The 18137-nt window shown below is 54.4% G+C and overlaps 1 protein-coding gene across 2 annotated transcripts in view; it reads right to left on the reverse strand.

Moving 5' to 3' along the window:
* The window catches only part of PLCG2 (phospholipase C gamma 2), a 141305-nt gene that overhangs the window by 35090 nt on the left and 88078 nt on the right, over positions 1–18137 (reverse strand). For both annotated transcript variants that reach the window (XM_047712188.1, XM_047712189.1), the window contains 11 exons: positions 17639–17743; positions 16368–16457; positions 15608–15783; positions 14152–14352; positions 13069–13188; positions 9560–9740; positions 8217–8288; positions 5928–6037; positions 2755–2851; positions 1352–1418; positions 142–299 (listed from right to left, as the gene is read on the reverse strand). In XM_047712188.1, the coding sequence (XP_047568144.1) occupies positions 142–299; positions 1352–1418; positions 2755–2851; positions 5928–6037; positions 8217–8288; positions 9560–9740; positions 13069–13188; positions 14152–14352; positions 15608–15783; positions 16368–16457; positions 17639–17743 (1377 nt within the window). The remainder of the gene's footprint in view (positions 1–141; positions 300–1351; positions 1419–2754; positions 2852–5927; positions 6038–8216; positions 8289–9559; positions 9741–13068; positions 13189–14151; positions 14353–15607; positions 15784–16367; positions 16458–17638; positions 17744–18137) is intronic.

Consider the following 18137-nt stretch of genomic DNA (forward strand, 5'->3'; position numbering starts at 1 on the left):
GGGGGACCGCCAGGGTCCCTTTCCGCTCCATGACGACTGGAGCACCTGTGGCCCAGCCCACGTCTTCCCCGTCCTCCCGCGGCCCCAGCACCCCGCCCCCACTGCCCCCCTAGAGGGAGCCCAGCCGAGCCAAGGGCCCACCTTGGTGTCCATCTTCCACGTGATCTCCCGGATACTCTGAAACCACTCGAAGAGCTCCTCCACCTTGTCCGTGGCAAACTCCACCGGGGGGTCGCCTTGCTTCTTGGGCTCCAGGATGAACACGAACTGCTTCTGGTTCCTCCCCTGGGGCGCTTTCACTTGGGGAAAGAACAGGGGAAGTCCTGAGCAGCCGGCGCGGGAAGGCCGGACCTCACACCGCCCAAGCCGCCTCGTGCACGAACCCAGCCAAAGCGCGGCTGCTACGGCCCCAGCCCGCAGTGAGCGCGGCGTCTGCGCCGGGGCAGGCGGGACCGGCCTCTCCCCTCCGTCACAGCCCGAGAGCTGCCGCGGGCCGAGTCGTGTCCTCTGAGAAGCAAAGTCTGCTGCCTGACCCCCGCCCCGTGAGGAGCCTCTCTCGGGAACAGGATCTTTGCAGATGTCCTTACGGATCTTGAGAGGAGATCCTTCTGGACTTGGGATTGCCCAGTCCAAGAACTAGTGTCCTTACCAGAGAAAGCAGAGGGAAATTTGAGACACAGACACAGGAAAGATGGCCCCGAAGACAGAGGCAGACAGTGGAGCGTTGGAGCCACAAGCCCAGGAGCACCAAGGATCGCCCGCGGCCACCAGAAGCTAGGAGGCAGGCCTGCGATAGATGCTCTCTGCAGAGAAAGTATTTTCTAGAAAGAAAATGCCATAGGAGGAGGAATTATGTGCTCAGTAATATCAGGGCGACATGTCTGAGCTCTTGCAGGCCAGGAACATTGTAAGCAGATGGCACATACTGGATCGCACTGGACCCCCTTCACTACCTTTCGGGGGGGGCTACGCTTTTTATACTCATGTTATAGGATGGGGATGGGCTCATGGAGGCAAAGTCACACCGCTAGTAGTGGCAAAGCAGAGGCTCGAATCAGACGTGGCTCTGAGCTCCGACTCCATAACCCCAGAGCCGAGGGCCATGCTCTGCAGACACGGTGTGGACGAGCTAAGAGCAGTGCAGGTGAAGGCCCGAACCCAAATAGCCCGGCCCCCTTCGCCTCGTAACCAGCCACGGGACCTGGTCCCTGAGGGGCTGGCTTTCCTCGTCTGCTAACTGGAACACAGGCTCGTCCCTGCGGCACAGGCTGACGGGGCGGCGGCAGCCCCCTCCCTGCCGGGCTGTGGGGCTGCAGGAGGGAATACACGCTCCGCCCGCGAGTGCACCTACCCACGTTATAGGTGTTGAGATCCAATATCCCCCGACAGAGAGACCCTAACGGATTGTCCTCAATAATCTGTGAAGAAACAAGACATAACTCACGTTAGTCTGAACAGGAATAATAAAAAGACAACCAGTTTTCCAAAGCACGCCGTTTTGCAGAGACCCTGCCTGTGCAACTGTCTAAAACGCATTTTCACTACAAGACGCATCCGTGGAGCGCGCACTCGACAACGATGCATGCTGCTGACAGGGACCCAGCGGCCAGCAGGACCCAGCAGGGTCAGTGGTTCCTCTTCCAGTCTGTGCACACGAGCCTGGTGAATTCCAGAAGAGGGTTGCCCACACTCCCACGCATCTGGTTTCAAAACCCAGCCACGACCCTTCTTCTGACATTATTATGAAAGGGGGCCAGCTGGCCTCCTAAAGGCCAGCTCCAGAACATTCTGTGGCTCCCCACGTCCTAGAGGTACGATGCCCATGCTCTGGGATCTGCATTAAGCCTTCCCAGGCCCTGGCCAGCCTTCCAGCTGTACCTGCCACTGCGTGTTCGGGGCACCAGGGTCTGGCTGCGACAGACAAGATCTTGGTCTCTGGACAGCTGGCAGAACCGTACCTGCCCATTGCTGGTCCTACCTCCACCCCGCACCCATCCACCAGGATAATGCTGACCGGGGCGGGGTGGGGCGGGGCAGGTGAGGGGTCTCATCCCTGCCTTAGGCCCGACCTGCTGAACACAGCCACATGCCCAGAGCCACACCTTTGCTTTGGCTGTCCTTCCTGCCTGGAATTCCCTTCTGCAAGACTCGCTATTGATCTCTAACTTGACTTCTAAGACTCCAGTGTCCACTACTCCATGCAGGCTTCCAGGATTGCCCCATCTCCCTTAGGAAATTCCCTGGGTATGAAAAGGCCTCAGAGACCTCGTTACAGAGAGTCCCTCCTGGGTGCAGGGCGGTCACCTCCCCACAGAGGCTCTCTGCTCTGGGCAAGAGGAGGGGAGGAAACAGAAACAACGTTTGCAATGTCACCAGCAGGGCCAACCTTCTTGCTCACACCAAGCACGTCCGGAGTGTCTGGCAGCCACAGTAAACGTGTTCCATTTGCAAGCTGCTTGAGGCAAGGGACAAATTCCCTGTTTGGCCATTTTCACTCCGGAGGGAATTCTCCTGCCTACACCAAGCCTTCCAGCCCAGCACAACCCGATTAAAACATGACGGGCTTGTCACCATGACTTTTGCCCACGACTGGGGGGACAATCTCAATTTCCCTATCACGCTGGCGTCCCTGTTCCGCTGCTCCACGGGGACCACATGGCAGCAGCGTGCGTGACACGGCCCTGTGGAGACAGCTCAGCGGATTCCTCGAAGAACAGGACGGACGGTCCCCCCCATGCGGTGACCCGGGCTCACCTGCTTCTCCAGCTCCTCCACGTCGGCTGTGGAAATGTCCTCGACGTAGTTGGACGGGAAGTACTGCTGGATTCTGGTTCCATAGTCCCCTTTCCACCTAGATGAAAACAGAGGGCATCCGAGGGCCTTCGTGGGGCCGCGTTAATGATCGCTCACTGCTCGTTAGATCCAAGCCATGCAGGGGGGGAGCGGCAAGCCGCCAAGTGACCAGAGGGGATGATCATTATCTGTGACAACCGGGCATTTCAAAGGGATCCTCTGCTTTTTTTTTTTTAAATCAGCAGTGAGTGAGTGGAGGGGCCATGTCCTCCCCATAACAAGATTCTCGTGTTTGCTCAAGGGCACCAAAAATGTCCGAGCTTGAGGTGGACCTCGGAGTCCCTGTGAGGCAGACGCTCAAGCCCAGGGCAGGCTCTGCCCCATTTCAGGGAGAACTGTGAACACAGAGACCAGCGTGGGAGAGAAGAACGCTGCTGGGGCTAGACAGCCAGGAATCAAATTCCAGCTCCACCACCAACCGTCAAACGGGAATAACCCCAGTGCCTCCCGCAGAGGGCTTTACTGGGACCAGAGGGTTCCGCATATGCTGAGTGTTTTTAACAGTGCCCAGTATACAGTAAGTGCTCAAATGATGTTAGTTCTCATTACTCAGCCAAGATACTGCCCCACTGACCTCCTTCTCTCCTCTGTGATAGCACTGATAACGAGGGCCGTAACTGATCTGTGTATGTGTCTCGACTCTACCAAACTGTGCTCACCTCTAAGGTTCTCCCCCGAAGCAGTGCCCAGCATGCAGGGCCTGCCCCTCTGTGGGTACCCTCTGCAGCCAGGGGGCACACCCACAGCTTTCAAAGTCTTCAGAACTGAGCCTAGATGCTTTAGCCTGACCCTAGGAACCCTTGGACCTCAACTCCTGCCTCTCTGTGGCTCAAACTTGACCTTCCTGCCAGACAGCCTGTTGCCCCCACCCTTCTGCCCCTGCCTAGCTTACAGGCCTTGGTCCATGCCCCTTGTATCTAGCTTGTCCCTACTAACCATGTGAGACTCAGCTCAGGCATGCCTCTTCCAGGGAGCCTTCCCTGACTGCTATCTAGCCCAAATGTTCCTCCTTTGTGCTCCTGTCGCCTCTGTCCCCACAAATGGGGAGGCAGTCTGTGCCTTTATATGACTTTTACTTCTGTCTTCCCCACTATGTGAGACCCTTGTTGATCTTAATTGAATCGGTACTCAGAGGTGGTGGAAAGCACTTAGTAAACGTCTGTTGACCTGAATAAGCCCAGTGAGGACCGGCTGTCCTGTGGCCTGGTGGAAATAGAGGACTGCCAGACACCGTCATCCCCCCTGTTTCTCCAGACCCCCTTCGGGCAAAGACTGGCTATAAGCAGGGTGACCATATGTATCATTTGCCCAGAACCAGGCTCAGACCTGTTGTCTGGTTGTTGGTGTAATTATTGACAAGAGCATTCCTTTCGCTCTAAAATGCATCCTAGTGATTCAGTCCCCTCGCCATATTGGCCCTAGGTTGGGAGGACGCACAAAAAGGTGGACGGGGTGCTTGGGTGGCTCAGTGGATTAAAGCCTCTGCCTTCGGCTCAGGTCATGATCCCAGGGTCCTGGGATGGAGCCCCGCGTCAGGCTGCTTCCCCCTCTCTCTCTCTGCCTGCCTCTCTGCCTACTTGTGATCTCCATCAAATAAATAAATAAAATCTTAAAAAAAAAAAAAAAAAAAGGCAGACCATGTCCCCCACCCACAGGGATGGTGCTGTTGCCACCAGAGCAAAGGAAACAAGGGGACCTCAGCAGGCAGTGTACCCACAGCCCCTCACCAAAGACACTGACACCAGACTCTCAGCTCATCTCAAGGGCCCTGGAAATTTAGAGCACCCCACTTCGGACGTGTGAAAAGGCAGGAGGCAGTTTCACACATGGAAAAGAGTGTGACTTAGAGAGGTCTGCCCACAGCTTAGTAAAAGTCACCCACACACATGGAAACTTTTACAGAGGCAGACTAGAGAAAGGGGCATCATGGGCCCAGGGGAGACCCGGATTCTGGCCAGGCCCCTCAGGGAGAGACAGGTGGATGATACCACGGATGGTGCATGGAGTCCGGGAGCCTACAAACAGGGGCTCCGGCCCCCACCCCCAGCTTCAGCACATCACTGTTTTGCTACTTTTTTTTTTTGGATTCTGGGGATCCAGGTAAGATATGGATTAGAAAGAGGGAATTCTCAAAAATAACATACAGGCCAACAAAGAACTCTGAAAACCACAGAACCTAGTACACGAGTCAAGTCAGGAATATGGGCTTTGGAGTCAGAAGGCCTGTCTTCGAACGCCCCCCTGCTGTGTGGGCCTGGCCGTTTCTGTACCTGTCTGTGCCTCAGTTTCCTCATCTGTGCAATGCAGGTAGGTTTTCAGGGTCACTGAGTGGGTCTGAGTGAGTTCTTTCAGATGAAGCGTTTAAAGCAGTTCCTGACACAAAGAGGCGCTCAACTGTAGCCGCCGTTCAGATCTCTAACTCAGGTCCCGCCATGTCACGGAGAAAGGGATGCCACAGAAATAATCCTGCAAGACCACCTACCTGGGAATGTCTGGACGGGCAGCCAAACTTTTTCCCAGGTGGAAAGGGAGAAGAGATAGCTGAATGCTGGCACACACCCAGGGGGATCTGGCCTAAGCATGTCACTGCTTCCATGCAGGCTGGGGCCACAGCACAGGACCAAGCGATAGCTTAAGATTTTGAATTTAAAGTAACACACAGGCTCCCCTAATGGGAAGACCCCACATTGGTGTGTAGCCAGATAACTTGGGAAAGCCCCGTCTGCCACCTCTGTAACGTGGGGTACCCACAGTCACCCGAGGGTCGCATCAAGAATCCCGTTAGACCATGTGTGAAAGCAATCAGCACGGCCCACAGCACCAGGGAAGGCCTCAGTGAGTGGCAGCTGCTGCTATAAATGAAATAATACATAATACGACGGGATAGGTTGTTCTTAGCGCTTTTCTCAATAGAGCAGGTCTTAAGCCACCTTCGCAGAGAAGGTACAAAGGTCAAAGCCAGCCCAGAACGGCAGAGAAAGGGGGTCCGGAGGTCAGCCAGCGCCTCAGCCTCACTGGCAAGAAGGTTCAGGTCAAGTTCCTCCAGCAAGTGGCCCAGCCGCCCTCAGCCTTACCAGCCCCAGGGCTCCTTGGAGACGTTGTGAATGAGGGCTCCACGGCAGAAGCTCAACTCATCGTTCCGCTTGGCTTTGTAGTCATACAGAGCTTTCACCGTTCTCTGAGGCTTTGGGGGAGAAAACAAGGAGAAGGTCAAGCTGGGAGACAGAAGCAGAGACAGGCATCTGCGTTGGGTCTTCTCATTAGGAAGCAGGAGGCTTCAGCCCAAGGTTACAGTGCCATCTGCTGGCAGTGGGCTGGCACTGCGTGGCAGAGGAGCCTCCCAAGTCACCAGGGAGCAGGGATGGGGACTGGCCCCAGACCAACCAGCTGTTAAGTGGCTGAGCTCAGAAGTCAGTTCATGTGCGTCATTGCCATTCTGTAAGAAGCAACGTGGGTTCTAAAAGCTCTGCCGTAAGAACTTCCAAACAGGTGGTTTCACCTGCGCATCTGCCTTCAAGGGTGGATACAACTTTGCCCCGTGAACTTCACGGTCTCTGCCAGGCTCTAAGCCTGCGAGGTACAGCCAGTGGCAGAGGAAGCTGGCATATAATGGCCTCCATGAGGAGCAAGTCTCCAGCCTCTCAGAGGGCAGGAGAGATCCTCAAGTCAGCGCCTTCACTAACAAGAGAAATGAGCCGTCCATTGGCTGAACAGGCTTGCAGGAGGCACAATGAAGTGACAAACAGCCCATGCGCCCAGCCAGACTGACCGGGCCAGATTCCAGCTCCATCCCATCCTGGCTGTGTGGGGGGCACAGAAATCGCACCCCGTGCATATGTATGTCCTCTTAGGATGGCTCTAGTCATCCCAGTTCCGAGAACACATCTGAAGGAAATAATGCAGAAGATGCCCAAAGCCTCAGATGTGAAGTTCATATTAGTGTTAACCAGAACAGCAAAGACCAGAAATGACCGACGTGGCCACTGACGGGGACGTAGCTAAACTGGCACAGCCACCTGAATATTGAAAACATTCTTTTTTTCAAAGTTGAAATTGCAGCCCATGTGCTGGGCTTGGCTCACCAGTTTTAGTAAGAACGGTCATGAGGAAAATAAGCAAAGGAGGAACCCACACAGGACCAAGAGGCAGGTGAACAGAATACAAATGGCAGTGGGGGGTCGGGGAAGCTGTACAATGTGTCTCCGTACAGACAAAGGCCCAGGAATGCAGACAGCGACGGAGTTCGCACACGGAGACCGGGGCTCATCACCAGTCTCGTTTCCAGAGTAGTGGTTTTCTCACTGCTAACCCATCTTCAATCGCTGCAATAGTAATGATTTTATTTTGAGGGGGTCCCCCTAGTCTGGCAGCCTGCGCGCCCATCCAGCTGCCATCATGTGTTACTGGTCTCACTCAGGACAGGGAGAATCTCTCTACAACTTGGGTTGGTGGCCAGGATTTAAAAAAAAAAAATGGGGAGAATTCACATAAAATATCCAGATGAATGGCTTGTCTTGCAAAACCAGGAGACCTGGCCCGCTCCCTGGAAAGGCAGCAACTGAGGGCGAATAGGGCGTAGCCGCCCTTGAGACTGGCTGGGGGGTCCTCAGTTGACCACCATGTCCACCGTCCCCTGACATCCAGCTGACAGGCGGCCTTACTCTCACTACCAACAGCTTCTTCACATCTAATAAAAGTCCCCTACTAATTTCACACACAGTCCCCCTGCCCACATCCTTCCAAGCCTTCATCTCTTGCTGGAAGGAATTTGCATTGGCCAAGGATTATACATTTAAAAGAAGAGAAGAAATTCATCTCCGGATTTGCAGGTAGCAAGAATTACCCATGAACCGTGCGCCGGGTGCACTCCACCCAACAGAAAATTCGCCATCATTCTTCCTCAGCAGGAACCCGATCGAGGAGGAGCTGGGGACAGAGTTAAAACCACCCCCACCGGGGGGGAGTCACACTGCAGCCGGGGTGGGAGCGGGAGATAAGGCGCACACTGCAAGGAGGTCAGTGAACCAGACGGAATTCATAAATACCACGGGCTCCGTCCGTGAGCAAGAAACATCTGAAAGATTTTTAATTAGAAGCTGTTTGGCCCAAAGGTGGTTCATCAAACCTCAGAGTTTTAGCAAGTCACCGTCACTTTTAGGTGGAATTCTATTAATCTCTTCCCTGAAACCAGATGTCACACTGTCAATCATCATTCCTTCTCAAAAAAATAACATAAAATCAATTTAGCGGGGGGGGGGGGGGGGGGGGGGCAAGTCTGCCCTCAAGTCCCCTTGCCGTGCTCTGCGGGGGGGCATGGGTTTGGGGACCAGGTCATGGTGGGAATGGGAGGGATGGCACCGTACCATGGAGGGACTGATTTCACTGGGATCCACATACATTCTGCTGACGTCGTAAAGGGAGTTTATGTCTCTTTCCTGAAAAAGAGCAAAGCAGAGTAAATGGACAATGCCCTCCAAGCTCCCGGGGCAGCCCGACACAGAGCCAGGCTTCTCGGCCACCCCCAGGGATGAAGAGTTGAAACCTCCCAGTTTCCTCGTGCCTCCTGGTAGAGACGGTGAGAAGCTGCTGAAAAGCTCCCCCAAGCTTGGAAACTGCATCCCCAGAGGAGAGAGGTCTCTGTGCCAGCCCTCCTCTGCCGGGCCCTGCAGGAAAGCCAAGCCCGGAGAGCAGCGGCACGTGGAAGCTCCCGCTGGCCAGGGCCCGCCCCACACCGCCCCCTGAGCCAGTTCCACGTCCACGGGGGGGACACAGGCCACCCCCTCAAGGGATTACCACCTTGGAAACTGGCAAACACCCCAAACCCAGACACGATCCACATTTACTGGCTCACACTGAACACCCATCCCGCCCTCTGTTTGCTCTTGTCACGGTCTCTCCGGGTCCCCTCTGGCCTTGGGCCACAGCCGCTCCCCGACCTCGAACCGGCTTTCCCCACGGCCTCGTGGGTCCTGGCTGTCAGGTCTGGGCTCCCATGTTGACCCTCCTCAGACCTGGTCAGAGCGCTCTGGCTGCGGTCCTAAGCAGCACTCAGCCTTGTTCTGTGGGCTTCCCAGTCATCCACCTGCCCGGGACAGCTTCCTCCTGCAAGCCGTCCAGCTCCGCCTCCAGAACTGGAATTTCCCAAGCCAGGCTGTGCTCCACCACACGGCCAAGAGCTACGAGTGCTCCTAGCCATGGCTGGTGTATCCTGAATCCTGTATCCTATCACCTACGTGGCAGGAACTAAGATGTGGGAATCGGATCAGGTCTGTTTTCGGCTCAGAACCCTTCGGTGGCTCAGAATAAAAGCCAGTGTCTCTCGGGGGCCTGCTCTGCTCCAAGCAGTCCTTCCTTAGGTCTGCCGCACTCTGGCTCTCTCAGTGCCGGCCACACTGGCTGCTTCTCTGAGCCTCCAGGCACGCCCTCGCCACAGGACCTTTGTACCCGCTGATCTTCCTGTCCTTATCTGCATGAAGCAGTCCTCCACCAGCGCTCGAGTCTGCCCGAATACCTCGTTCCCAGTGAGATCTTTCCAGAGCACGCTCGGGAACCGCAGCCCCTTCCCCATCACTGCCTCTATGACTCCCCCCGCCCACTTTCCCTGTCCGTGTCCCCGAGCCATCACGCACACCTGGGGAGGGCTTAGCGGAGGTTTGCCAGACGATGGCTGACGCGCAGCCAAAGCACGAGCGGGTCACCCGCCTACCATGTTGTAGCGCTCCAGGAGCTCCGGCGTCACGGGGTAGCGCAGCCGCATCCTCCGGTACAGCGCGTGCTTCTCGTAGTAGCTCACGAGCTCCACGAGGCTCTCGAAGTAGGCCGAGGTCCCCAGCACGAAGTGCCGGCCGTCCCGGTGGATGCGGCAGTGCTTGACCTTGCCCCTGGCCCTGGAGGGGGACACCATTTGTCATTTGTTTTGGTTTTTGTTTTTTTTCCTGAGCCCACATGGAGATACCAGTTATAAAAATGTGCTTTCTACCAGGACAAGAACCCAGACGGGATGGACCACAGGGGGCTTAGCTTTCACTATGATGTCTTATTTTCTAAGAATATATTTGCATAATAAAGAAATTTTAAACTTTTGGGGCACCTGGGTGGCTCAGGTGGTTAAGCATCTGCCTTCAGCTCAGGTCATGATCTCAGAGCCCCGGATTGAGCCCCACATTGGGCTCCCTGCTTCTCCTTCTGCTCAGAGAGAGGGGCTCATGCTCTCTCTCTCTCTCACTTGCTCACTCTCTATCAAATAAAATCTTTAAAAAAATGTTTTTTTAAACTTTTTACAAAAGTTCCCTGGGGCAGGGAGGCTCTAGGGTCTGGAAATTAATTAAGAGTAGGGATCAAGTTCTGGTTCCTTCTGGGAACCTGACTGCACCTGTGTTTTCCTGTCCACAAGGCCAGGGACAGACAGTTCCTGTCTCAGGACAACTGTTAGGACCGCTATCCGACAGCCCAGGGTGAGCCTTCTGCGATGTGTCCGGCACCCCGAGGGCAGTCCATAATGAATAGCTAGGAAAACAGAACCAAGGTCAAGCCAAAAGGAGCTTTCCTGCCAAGAGAACAATCAAGAAGGGAGACACACCAGGGCTGAGTGTGAATCACACCTTCCAGGCCCCTGGAGGCCATAAGCCCTTGACACTGTGACCCGAGGTCTCCCTCGGCTCTGCCACGAAGCCCTGTGCCCACGTTCCACTGAGGTCCACGTCCTATTGCTCACACCTGGACAGCAGCTGCACAGACTTGAAAGCAGACACCTGTCCCCTCCCACAGAGATCTATCCAGAAGTTCAGTCTGTGTTCTCTGAGCCTAGAACACCACCTGGCACAGGAGAGGTACTCCACAGATACTGGGGAGGGGGCGGGGGAGGGAAAGTTCCTCCAGACCCGTGCTCTCTGTCCGCCTGGAGCCCATCCCCCACCTTGTCCTCCTAGCACTCCCACTCACCCTCTGTCACCTGCCCGTCCACTCTGTGGCACTTACTGCACAACATTACAGTGATGTGTCAGTCATGTGCCTGACTCTCCTGCCCCAGGCAACACTTCTCAGTGAGGGACAGTGACACCTACCCCACACCATGATCACAGTGAATTAGAAAAAGTCTCTGTGTCCAGGCGGGGGAGGTCATCTTTGACTATTACAGTGACCATGACCCCCACGGACACGTGGTGGGTGGAGGCCAGGACATTCACCATCCCAACACAAAGGAAATAGCCTTCCCCTCCTCTCCTCCTTAAGACACCAGTACCTTGTCACTGGCTCACTCAGCCAGCGCGTGCCGACCACCTGGCAAGCCAACACTCAGTAAGAGGGAAGTGCTCGAGAGAAACACACGAGGAACAGGACATCTCGGTTGCAGGGGACTGTTGCCCTCATGAGAGCAAGGACTGGCCAGTTTGTATCCCTTCTGTGTTTCTGGAGCCCAACAAGGAACCTGGCCCATAGTAGGTGCTCACTGAACACTTAAACATTTACTGAGCCCTAAAAATGAAAAACTCCAGCTTTTAGGGTACCACCAGTCTCATGGGGAGGGCAGGTAGGCAAACAGCAGGGTGGACACATAAGGCCAGGCCTCCATCCCCTCCTGGGGATCTCATTTTCATCCACATGGTTCCAGTGAAGCGATTCCAACCCACGGCCAGCCTGAAGGTGCCCAGTCAGAACCATGACACCCAGCTTTCAAGCAGGGGCCAGGGAGAACGTGGGGATCACAGGACTCGTCTTTTCTACCCGACACTGGCTCCCAAGGGGAACCCAGTGCAGAGTAGCACCGAGACAGGCACACAACTGGCCTCCCAGGGGCTGCCCGGTGAGGCATGGATCCAGGCCTGCTGGAAGCCGGCTCGCCTCCTGAGCATCTCCACTAGTAGCCGGTAACGCCTCCTTTCTGGGAGGCCACTGAGTCTGGTTTCTGTCCCTTGTGCCCCAAAGCCTCCCGACTGACAGAACTACCACACAACTCAATGCCCAGCACCCAACATGGCGGCTGGTACAACAGGTGTTCATTAAACTCGCCCAATCCCATCCAGGAGGGAGGCAGCACCACCAACAGCTTTGGGGCCAAGGGCAAGGTGCCAGTGCCAGTGCCGAGTAGCCCAGAGCCTCCCTGTCAGCAGCACAAAGCACAGAGGAGCCAGACTGGCCGGAGCCGGCACAGAGTAGGTGCTCAGCAAACGGCAATGATAATGAGCCTCACCACCACCACCACCACCACCACCACCACCACTCTCCCAAGACGGAAGGAGTAACGGGGGGGGAAGGGGGCAGATCCACATGCCCAGAGGGCAGCCTGGCAGGGTCACCAAGGGGGATGGGCCAAGGCAACAGCAATGGAAGGAACAGGAGTGGCCTGGGAGTACCAGGGCCCCTCCTGTGCCGCTGGGAACCATCATCACCATGTGGGAATGTGGGTCTGGAGCTTCTGCTTCCTCCCACTTTTCCTAAGGAGAAATCTAAACTTCCAAGTACAATTTCCTAGTACTTAACATAACCATGCAGGCTGAGGCTTGGTCTGGCCCATAAGCCTCTTGAAACCTCACTGTGCCTTTGAACATGGGTAAGTCCAAGTCTGAAATTCTGCCTCAGTCCCAGGACAAGGCTGTGTGGCTCTAGACAGGACGTTTAACTCTCTGGGCCTCCATTTCCCTACTCACAGTACCTCCTCTACTCCTCATGGGCTGCAAGGAAGGACTCGGGTAGATGAAGCCTCAACGGCAGGCCCGGGTCGGGAACGTTCTTTAGGGCTCCACATACTGGGGTAGGGGAGATGCAGGGACAGTAAGGTGAACCGGGTCTGAAACTCCCCGACACTGTCTCTGGGTGAAACCAGAGGAATCTGGGGTCTTGGGATGGAATTAGAGGACAGAACCACAGTCCTGGAGAAAGTCGGTCCCTGTGGCCTTCCTACTGCTCGCACTGGGTGGGAGGACAGCAGGTCTGTCACGTCACTGCTCTGGGCTGCCAGGGCTGCCTGGGTTCAAATTCCAGCTCTGCCATTACTGGCTGCATGTTTCAGTGTTACTTAAGCTCCCTGTGCCTCAGTTTCCTCCTCTGAACAATAAGGATCAAGGTCATGAAGTTGCTGGAAGACAGAATGAGCTCACGGGGCAGGTGTAACTCTCAAGGACCCAGAGCCGGGCCCCGCACACAGACAGCTCCCCTGAGCGGACGCTGCTCGTGCCTTCCACACCCGCACGTGCCGGCTCCCACCCACCCGCTCACCTGAAGGTGATGGCGTACGAGTCGGTGCCTTCTCGCCTCCGGATGAGGAAGGCCCCGTCCCGGGGAACCCTCATTAGCATGTCCTCCGCTTCCCCGCGGCTCAGCCCGTCGTAGTACCACCTGCGGCACAGGGAAGACGGCCAAGTGAGATGGCCACCCATGGAGGAGGCGGTCCTGGGCTCCGAGGCTGCCTGGAAAAAGGCCCCAGAAACCACTGTGGAAATTACACCGTGGGCTTCCCCACCCAACAACGCCGCTGAAGACGGCAATTGTTTTTAAAAGACCACCAAGATGTAGCTCAGGGAAAACATTCCTATAGTAGGTTCTGCTTGGAGCACGAGAGAAGAAATTTAACCTACCTGTACCCATCCCACCCCTGCCCCCCATCAGCCTGACCAGGGCCAGCATCCGTCAATGTGGAGAACAGAAAATCGGAGGCAGAGAACACAGGAACAGAATTTCAGGTCTTTTTGTCTGGTTAGTCTTGGGTTACTTTCAAAGATATGAAATGGCAGATTTTAAAAGGGAATCTATACAAATTTAGATAAAAGTAAGAAAGCTGCCGTAAGTTATAAGGCCTCTCAGAAATGTACACTTTAGCAGCCTTCTGCTTAAAAATAGCTCCCCCCCCTTATTTCCAGAATGGGTTAACCTTTTGCAAGGCATAACTAATATTCATTTCACTAGATAAAAATGAAAGAAAATGTGTACAATTACTTTCTTTTTGTTCACTTGCACAATGAACAGGGAATGAGCTTTGACAAGCAGAACAGTATCACCAGACCAAAATTCAGCTCCGAAAATCAAAGCCCAAGAGCTCAGGACTGTGAAGGTAAGGGAGGAGAAGGGCAGGGAGAGGCCGAGGGATAGGGGAAAAAGGCATAGTAGGTGTTTGGAAATGGGGGCCATCCTGGGGAATTTAAGAGATCCTGAGGGCCTGGGTGAGGGGCCTTGGGAGAAACTGGGCCCCGGCACACCCACAAGACCGGCTTTTCCGACTGCTGAAGCCAATCCGCCTGGGTGTCTGCACCCACTAAACCTGGTGTCTGAGATCTGCGGCCCCGGGAGCATGGGCACACGTACGGCTTTGACTCGTGGGGGTTGGGGTTGGGCACGGGGTCGGTGAGCCGGAGCTCGAACTCGGTGCAGCGCAGGTGTGTCTCGCGGTAATGCTGGATGAGGTCATAGATGCTGGTGAACATGACATTGTCGGTCAGGAAGTACTTCATGGTCCCACCCTCCATGGTGGAACGGATCCGGCAGTGCTGGACCCGGCCGGACCGCCTGCAGGGAGAGGGACAATGTCAGCAACGAGGCTGGGCCCACTTGCCCTGCCAGCACCTGGGGTGGCAGAGAGCATGCAGGAGGGTGGTACGGGGAAGGGGGGTGGACCAGAACTGCAGCCAAGGGCACTGACAGGGAGGCACTACGTGTGGCCACACAGACCTCCCTCTGCTCTTAGAACAGGCTGGTCCTTTAGCCTGGATTCCAAAACATTCTACCTACTTCCTCCAACTACATTTACCTACCTAACTCCTACTCTGGAGCCAGAAGGCCTTTGTGTAAATCCAGACTCAGCCACTTATGTGCTAAGTGACCCTGAACAAGTGACTTGTCCTCTCTGAGCCCCCATATCATCATCATCCCTGTGGTCTGTCCTTGCTGAGCTGTCCTAAGGACTGACCAAGATCACACACAAAATGTGTCTAGAACACTGCCTGGCACATGGGAAGCATCTTGTAGGAGTTAGCTGTCACTCTTATAGGTATGTTGTTATAATGTGTATCCTTCGGGTCTCCACGGAAACACCACTTCTTACAGGAAGTCTTCCCTGACCATCCCCAAGCCCCACGTTACATCAGGCCCCGCTCGTACAGACTTCTGTAACATCCAGCATTTTCTGCATTGCATGTTATCACAACTACAATTATAGATCATTAACTCCTTTTTCATTGTCCATCTCCCTGACCAGACTCTAATTGCCATCAGGACAGGGACCCGGTCTGCCAGATCGCTGTGCCCAGCACAGAGCAGTCACTCAATGCACACCCTTTAGTGAATGAAAGTACTAATGAGTCAGTGAGCGAGAAAGTTCCCAACGGTTCCATAAAGCCACCTTTAGAATCTCTGCTTTACGGACAAGAAAACAAAGACAGAAGGAGGCTGAGTGACGTGGGGTGCCCTACCTGCTCTAGAACCAGGACTGGGGGATGGTGGGGGGGGGGGGTCTTTGAGTAAGGCCACATTGTCCTTAGTGCAAGGTCAGATCCTGTCTTGACTTAAAATGATGATGATGATACTTTGCTCGTCATGGATTTTTCATTACTTCTGATTTTTTAAACATTTTGCACTGAAATACCACTAGTCTTGATTGCTGTGTTTTGGGCCTCAACTGCCTCGGCCCACCCCTGCCCCACACAGATCCCTAAATGAAGTCTGGGGTTCTGGTGGAGGCCTGAGTTCGCACAACTCATGCCATGCCCCGCCCCACCCCCACCCGGCCCGGACCATCCGCAAGGGGCAGGCAGCGTGCGCCTACCAGAAGGACAGGGTGTAGTCGTTGGGGAAGGTCTTGCTCTCTCGCACCAGGAAGGTCCCGTCTTTGCCCCCCGTCTCCGCACAGTACTCCTGCAGCAGCCTCTCAGCACTCGTCCTCTTCTCCACCTTCTTGTGGAACCACTCCTCCCCAAAATGCAGCTCTGTGGGGGGTATATCCTGGGCCACAAGAGGAGGCATTTCTGAACACCTGGACCAGACCCCCAGCATGGCCAGACCGGTCCCTCTGCGCGTGCTGGCTCGGGACTGGATAGCAGACAGGCTGGCATCGGCTTGCCTTCACCCCAAGAGGTCTGGGAAGACGGCTTCCACAGCCCTCCCTTGCCTGCCGCCATGGGCGGTGGCCTCCTGGAGTCCTAAGACATCGACAAAAGGGCCCCCAGTACAGGTTTCAACTCTACTGCACAAGGAGTCTGAGAGCCATAAAGCCCTGGAAATTGCCCTCAAGAAACAGCACCGAGGATGGCCAGGAGCCAGAGGGGAGAGGGCAGGAAAGCTGGGAATCAGGCTGGAGATGGGGCTGGACGGAGCATCCAAATGACTTCCCTTCCCACCCAGAGCACAGGCCAACCAGGCCCTGCAGAGAGCAGGAAAGACATCCTTGAATCTCATTGGTTGGTAAGCCAGCCAATCAGAGAAGAGCCAGGCAGACCTTGGTACCGAAGGGGTGGCTCTTTAGGCTGAGGATGTCAGGGCCTGTGGGCCATAGGACAGAGGACGGGTTAGGAGGCTGTGTCCCCTACCTGAGGCAGCTCCTCTTCTGCCGTCTGTTCAATGTCGTCGCTGAACGACAGCTTGGCATCAGCGATGGCACAGTAGTGCCGAGTCCATTTCTGGAAAGGGAAACCAGCATGAGCTCTCCCCTCTGTCTTCACCGCATCAACTCTGGGACCCAGGGGCCCCGCCCGGCATCACCCCAGCATTTGCAAGGGATGAACCTTTCCCACTTTCGTAGATGTGTATGGTGGTTTCATGGAATTCTACCCCCTTCAGGACGTTTCTTTTAAAACATCTATTTTTGGGTTCTTTTGGCATTTTCAGGACTTTTTTTTATTCACTGGGTCTAAGAGTAGATACAACTTCGTGCCAATTTTCTAGTTCCTATTTATTTAATTTGAAGCCCTTTATGAATGTTTTTTTGGGCCTGGTGGCTGTCTTTTTCTATTACCTCCACTTTTTACGACTTTCAGGAGTTCTCAGCTAGTCTGGCCAGAGACTCTTCAACATCTGACTTAATTCTTTATTTACACATTAACAATTTTTAGTGTTTCTAGGATGTAAGAACATACATATCAAAATATATGCAAACAGATTTGCATGTCAGATTAAAGGATGTGAGAAGTGGCACGAGCATTCAAAATGCGTTCCTCTCACCCAAATAAGGGTTCCGGTCGAACTGTCCCAGATGGAAGGGTAGTAAGGAGTTAGGACAGCCAAATACAGTCACATCCTGGACCTAACCCTGGACTGAAAAAAGGACATCAGTGGACCAACTGGTAAAACTGAAAAAAGGCCCATGAATGAACGAGTGGTAGGGGACCCATGTTCATTTCCTGCTTCCAACACTTACACTCTGGTTATAGAGGATGTTAGTATTTGGGAAAGGTGACTGAAGGGTACATAAATATTCTTCATGTGTGTGTGAATGTCCAATATGTTACAGGGAATATAGAGTGATTTCAAAGTAAAACATTAAAAATGCAGAAAGAAGGGCGCCTGGGTGGCTCAGTGGGTAAGCCTCTGCCTTCAGCTCAGGTCATGATCTCAGGGTCCTGGGATCGAGCCCCACATCAGGCTCTCTGCTCAGCAAGGAGCCTGCTTCCCTCTCTCTCTCTCTCTGCCTGCCTCTCTGCCTACTTGTGATCTCTGTCAAATAAATAAAATCTTTTTTAAAAAATGCAAGAAGAAAAAGAAAAGAAAGGTGAAAACGGGAATAAGATAGGAATATTCTCAGAGTTCTCTGGTAGGCCTCAGATGTGCTCAAGGCCCTGAGAAGGGGAGCAGGAAGACCCACCTGGTCGATGGAATCCCACATGTACAGTTCACCCTGTTGCTTGTGCTCATCCTTCTTGTCCTCCATGTTGACATCCACGTCGCCCCGGGGGCCCAGCTTCTTATGCTGAGGGGAAAATACACACAGTCTCCCTCAAGACCCAAATTTAGGATCTTGGAGCTAGCAAGCGTTCATCCCCATCAGCCAGCCAGCCAGCATCTATCTGCAGTGTCGACCTCAGGGCCTTTGCACTGCCTGTTTTCACCGCGGGCCTTCTCTCTCACTACATTCAGCTCTGTGCTCAATGTCACCTCCTCAGAGGAGCTTTCCTCAGCTACTTGATCTAACAATAGCCTCTACTCCCCTTCCCATCCCTGTCACTCTCTGGCCCCTGGGAGTTATTTTCCAACTCTGGGCCCTTTGTGGTTCTCTGTGACTTCTGCTTCCCTGCCAAAAAACATAAACCCCACGACGGCAGGACTTTGTGAGTTTCTCTATTGAATCTTCTGCGGCAGCTCAG

This window comes from Lutra lutra, chromosome 17 (genome assembly GCF_902655055.1).
Source record: "Lutra lutra chromosome 17, mLutLut1.2, whole genome shotgun sequence".
In the NCBI taxonomy this organism is placed as follows: domain Eukaryota; kingdom Metazoa; phylum Chordata; class Mammalia; order Carnivora; family Mustelidae; genus Lutra; species Lutra lutra.